Source organism: Adiantum capillus-veneris, chromosome 29, assembly GCF_014529385.1.
Source record: "Adiantum capillus-veneris isolate H3 chromosome 29, ASM1452938v2, whole genome shotgun sequence".
In the NCBI taxonomy this organism is placed as follows: domain Eukaryota; kingdom Viridiplantae; phylum Streptophyta; class Polypodiopsida; order Polypodiales; family Pteridaceae; genus Adiantum; species Adiantum capillus-veneris.
In genome coordinates this window covers 42,123,128-42,128,454 of record NC_140959.1, presented here as the reverse complement: position 1 = coordinate 42,128,454, position 5,327 = coordinate 42,123,128, and the positions used below count along the sequence as shown (strand labels likewise).

General features: G+C 44.9%; 2 protein-coding genes across 2 annotated transcripts; both read left to right on the top strand.

Annotated features, from left to right (window-relative positions):
- Positions 1 to 450: 450 nt before the first annotated feature.
- LOC147419097 (uncharacterized) lies at positions 451 to 2,193 on the top strand. The gene is made up of 2 exons (XM_086505780.1): positions 451 to 653; positions 693 to 2,193. Exons 1-2 carry the CDS (start codon positions 451 to 453, stop codon positions 2,191 to 2,193), a joined length of 1,704 nt encoding a protein of 567 aa, XP_086361906.1.
- A 1,026-nt stretch (positions 2,194 to 3,219) lies between these two features.
- Positions 3,220 to 4,879, top strand: LOC147419096 (omega-hydroxypalmitate O-feruloyl transferase-like). The gene is made up of 2 exons (XM_086505608.1): positions 3,220 to 3,726; positions 3,820 to 4,879. Exons 1-2 carry the CDS (start codon positions 3,277 to 3,279, stop codon positions 4,780 to 4,782), a joined length of 1,413 nt encoding a protein of 470 aa, XP_086361734.1. The 5' UTR covers positions 3,220 to 3,276; the 3' UTR covers positions 4,783 to 4,879.
- The last annotated feature ends 448 nt before the right edge of the window (positions 4,880 to 5,327 follow it).

The window sequence follows — 5,327 nt, the reverse complement described above, 5'->3', positions numbered from 1 at the left end:
CAAGCGTAGAGCGGTGAGTGACACACCCTTTGTTCTCTTGAGCTTGCTAGTTTAAGCTTGTTGTGTGCTTGGAGCCGTTTGTGGCTCGAACACGGTGTATTGGCAAGTCCCTTGCTTCGACAGTGCGGCAAGGAGCGCACACAATTCAAGAGGTAAATGTAGATGAGGTTGAAAACAACAAAAAAAGCGAGCGAACCTTCTTACCTCATTGGGCCCAAACACATAAGTGGGCTTACCCAATTTTTGGTCCAGATGGTAAACAAAGAGCAAAGTGCACATGGTGCTCTGAGTACGGGTTTACGAACCCTTTTGCTCGTGAAGGTTGCAAGACAGTGCAAATTCAGGCTCTTGATAAGCATGCGGAGTCCAAGGCTCACAAACAAGCTGCACAACGATGGGATCTTTAAGTTCCATCGAGATGTATTGCCTATTCAAAAGCATGTGGAGCTCATGGTAGATGCCGAAAAGCAACGTATAATAACTGTCATGCAAACCATGTACTTCATTGTTGTGAAAGATATGCCTTTGAACTTCTACTATGCTCAATGTGATTTTATGCGTTATATGCGGACCCCAAATATGCCTATCAATTATGAATATTCGGCATATACAAACCGAACTTCCGGTATGGAGTTCATTCAAGCCGCAAAAGAGTTCTATTGGGAGATTCTAAAGCAATCTCTATTGAAGAGTCCATTTTTCTCTATTCTCATTGATGATAGTACAGACCTAACATTTGAGAAGCATATGGTTGTGTATGTTACATTCTTAGAGGATGGGGGAAGAGGTCTTTTTGCATGCAAATTTGTGGCGCTTCTTCCTTTGCTTGATGGAAAAGCACAAACAAAGTATGATGAGCTTATGTCCCTAGTTCAAAGATTGGATCTACCACTTGAGAAGTGGATTGGATTTGCATCTGATGGTGCATCATGCATGCGTGGTGTCAATAATGGGGTGCTCGCCAAAATTCGTGAAAAGGTTCCTGGCATTATTGGTGTGCATTGTGTAGCACATCGTGAAGCATTGGTGGTTTCCGATGCATGTGACAGTTTTGCAGAGTTTGGTTACTTGGATGCTTTTGCAAACAAAGTGCATGTATGGGTTGGCAGATCCGTGCAACGACATCAAGCCTTGGAAAACATGTTAAAGGCATTTAGCCTCAAGCCTTTGGAGGTTCTCAGGATCCATTCCGTGAGATGGTTGTCGAGGGGTAAGGTGATGAAGAGACTTGTCACCATGATGCCAGCCTTGTTACACGATTTCAAGCTCAACGATGTGAACTTTTATAATGTTGTACGGATGTTTCAAATCCAATTTCTCATTCATAATATGGCAGATCTGCTTGTAGAAATGAATGGGATCAACAAAAGATTTCAAAGTGATCATGTAGACATAACTGATGTTGGAAATGCATTGGATGTGGTCATTGAACTATTCAAAAAGCGATATTTGGGAGATAACTTTGGGTATGGATGCAAACATTACAGGGAGTTCATAAGAAGACTCAATGCCAATAATGAGTTGGTCTATGTAAAGGAGGATGGCTCTATGGAGAGTCATGTTTTGCGCTTTGCTTCTTTTTCACAGGATCTTACAAGTGGAAACTCATTGCAGGGATGCATTACAGTTGCCCAAGGTTTTATACGTGAGCTCATTGCAGGGCTTGATGCTAGATTTAATGATCTGCCACTCTATAATGCAGCTAAATTGTTTAGTCCTATGAGCTTTGACAAGGATATTCGCATTCGTGGGCAAGCCCACAAAGGGTATTTGGATCGTTTATGCCCAAAATTTGGAAGTGATGGGAATGCCATTGTTAATTCTTTTCTTTGTGAGATTGAGGTAGACCGTTTTTGCATTCAATTGCATAAGGCAAACGCAAGCTTTGGGTTTCATGATGCATGGTCGCATTGTTGCGATCAAATCTCTTGGTATGAATCCTTTCCCAATCTTATGAAAATGTGGCAAGCATTACTTGTGATTCCAGTGAGTACGGCCGCATGTGAGCGTGGGTTTTCCAAACAAAATCGCATCAAGGATGATGAGAGGAGCAGTCTCACCTTGAAAACGTTGGAGAACCTTATGTTTTTGTCATTGTCAGCTCCACATGACCTTGAAAAGGTGGAATGGAATGCAATCTATGAAATTTGGGCCGGAATGAAGTTGAGAAGAGTCAGACATTTGGAGACATAGTTCTATTCTATGTACTATGCATTTTTGAGAGGATTGACATACGATAAGCTTTTTTTGTATTGACAGGTTTTTGGAGTCATAGCTCTATTCTATGCACTCTATTTTGAACTCTAAATTGTCATTGTTTGTTCTCATGACTTATAAAATGTGTTGTAAAGAGAGCCAATAATGGTCATAGTAGATTGTTTCGTTGAGAATGTACCATGTGGCATGTAGTCAAATGTCTTATCTTTGGTTAAACATAAGCTTTAAGTTGTTTACATATACAAAGTATTCATATGCATAATGCATGATCGTTATAACTTTGGGAATCGAGTGTTTTACTAATCAAAGAGCTATAGAAGTAATGTAAGTGTAGGATGCATGGGGAAGGCCTAAGAGAGTGGCGTAGGTTCACGAAGGCCCTCCTTAAAACTGGGGTGCAAGTCGAAGGTCTGAAGACACAATTGGTCTTCAAGTTCGAAGGCCAATGTTGATTTTCGCCTTCCCGAGGAAACTCCAAGGTGGCCTTCAATTTTCAGGCCTGTTGGTAATAATGGTGCATTGACCTCTTATCCGAAAAAAAGTGGTCAATGACTCAATGCACCATTATTACCAACGTATCCCACGTAAAAGGTACTCGCGATCTTCATAAAAATAGAAAAAAGTTACTTTTGGAGGCTTGTATCTATTTATTGGTTAGTGGGTTTCAGATCCATATTATAATAGCCTGTGTGTTGAATTGGCTGAAAAGAAGCTTCCGGAATCCGGAGTCCGGACCCGCCAATAATGCGTACAGAATGCAGGGCCAATTGCGTACACACATTAACTCCTTCAAATTGTTGGAAATGCAGCGCCAGAGTTTTTTCTTTGAGTGTTTACTAAAAGGAGGATAAGTGGGAATGCGTGCCCCAGAACGTGCAGCCTGATTTAATACTCTCCTCAATAGACGTATCCCACGTGAAAGGTCCTCGTGATCTTCAAAAGAAGCGTCGTTCGAGCGATATCCCGACTCGCGAGCCCCCTATATAGAGGTAGGTGGTGGCTGAGATGCATTGTAGACAGATCCATAAGTAGGATCGTAGAGAGAGCTAAGGTAGGAATATGGCGAAGATCCATATTGTGGAGACTAGTTTGGTGAAGCCTGTCACCCCAACCAAGCGCCATTCCCTGGCCTTAAACGGTTTGGATCTCTACTGGAGTGAGTTTGGCTATGCCCGCACAGTCCATTTCTACAGCACCCAGCCCGGCCATCATGACTTTAAGGCCATCGTCCATAGCCTCAAAAAGAGCCTCTCCATGCTCTTGGTCCACTTCTACCCTGTCGCTGGACGTCTGGTACCTCATACAAGTGATGATAATGTCAACTCGGTTGACCCACCCCTTATAGTCCTAGATTGCAATGATGCTGGGGTTGAGTTCATAGAGGCCTCCTGTTTGGATGTGGATTTTGGGCAGCTGCAAGGAAAGGGTTTTCGAGTGCAGGACTTTTTTGCGCGGCTCACTCGCACCGATAGCCGGCTTCGCCCCGAAGATCCGGTTATGTCTGTGCAGGTGATCTCTTGCTTGTCGCACGAGTTTCTTAAGTCCTTCCCTCAGTAACTTATGTTGCGTGCTCCACATAACGTATATAGTCTGTGTTTGCAGGTCACGAGCTTTCTGGGCGGTGGCGTAGCGATAGGGTGCTCGAGTGATCACGCGCTTTTTGATGGCTTCTCCTTCGCGAGCATGATGAAGAGCTGGGCCGAGCTCTGCAACGGAGTGGCTGCACTCTCCGCTCCACCTCACCACCTGCGCCGTCAGCTGGACAGTGTGTCGCCACGGCAGTTGCCACGTCTAAGGACACGCGGAAGCCTTGCAATAGCACCCCATGAAGATCTGCAGGTGAGGATGGTGCCCGTCACTGCAAGCACGGTGGAGAAGTTGAAGACGGAGGCAGGTGATGGGGGCCCGTTTACGTCCTTCGAGTGTTTAGCCGCACACGTGTGGAAGGCTCGCACGAGGGCAGAGACGATGACTCAGAAAGGCCATGGCCAAGATGCGCGCGTGGCGCTTCGATTTAGGGTGAATATAAGGGCGCGGCTGGCTCCCAAGCTTCCGGCAACCTCCTTCGGCCCAGGAGTGATTCACGCGCGGGTGGGCCCAGTGTCAGCAGGAGAGCTGAATAAGGAGAGCTTGGGAGCAACCGCAAGCCGCATTCATGAGGCCGTTCTATTGTACACCAACCCCACCAAAGTCCAGCAAGAGCTTGAGAGGTATGATGCAGGGGAGATGGTATATGTGTGGGATAATCAGGCCGAGCTCCAGCACCCTAGTGTGGTGGTCACGGAAATTGTCGATCTTCGAACAATCGGCTTTTATGATGCCGAATTTGGCTGGGGAGAGCTGAAAGCTATCCGGCCTGCAACCATGCGTGGTTCCGGGGTCTTCAGCTTGGCCCCTCCTCCTCCTCCACGTCCTCCTCTTGGAGGCGGCAGCGTCGACACGCATTGCAAGCTCGAGCTCATCGTCCGCCTCACCTCCAAAGAGATGGGAGACTTTCTCCCGAGCCTTCTCTCCCCGCCATGGCCGCCGAATGGAAATATGTATAATGGCACACACACTCACTAATTAGCTTGCAGCGACATCATCTCGAGCAGTACACAGTAACGTCTCTATTGAGGCAAGGTTGCAATCTTCTTTAATTCAGTTCCGTTTTTCCGTTTTCTTTCCCATGTCGCTGACCCTCTAATTTGTGGAAATTTCCAAAATACCCCTCAAAATTAGAAAAATATTTTGTCAAAAATTCCCAAAATGCTCTTCAAATTTTCCAAAATTCCCCACCAAACATCTCTGAAGACAATTTTGTTTGTAGCTTTTTATTAAAAGATGGATTGTCTATCATCGTAAGATGTTAAAACTACAATTTGAGCTACTTGTGAACGCTGTCACGATGAATTGCATCATTATTTTTAGAAAAAAATGTAGATCTCAATTGTCAGAAGGAACATCATCATGAAATCTTTTGCCCATATCTACATCTTGTGTAATGCCACATGCCTCAAGGTGCAAGTATACGTGATTGCATTTAGAGAATGGTGTCTCTCTACATCTTCTAAAAATAGTACATAGCTAATTCTTGATCCTTGCCTTCAAGATGCAATCGTATGTGATTG

Bases quoted from the DNA above. Each gene is read 5' to 3' on its own strand.
- LOC147419097 (XM_086505780.1), top strand. From the start codon at position 451: ATGGTAGATGCCGAAAAGCAACGTATAATAACTGTCATGCAAACCATG. The intron at 654-692 runs GTTCTATTGGGA...TCTATTGAAGAG, and splicing joins TTCATTCAAGCCGCAAAAGA to TCCATTTTTCTCTATTCTCA.
- LOC147419096 (XM_086505608.1), top strand. From the start codon at position 3,277: ATGGCGAAGATCCATATTGTGGAGACTAGTTTGGTGAAGCCTGTCACC. The intron at 3,727-3,819 runs GTGATCTCTTGC...CTGTGTTTGCAG, and splicing joins ATCCGGTTATGTCTGTGCAG to GTCACGAGCTTTCTGGGCGG.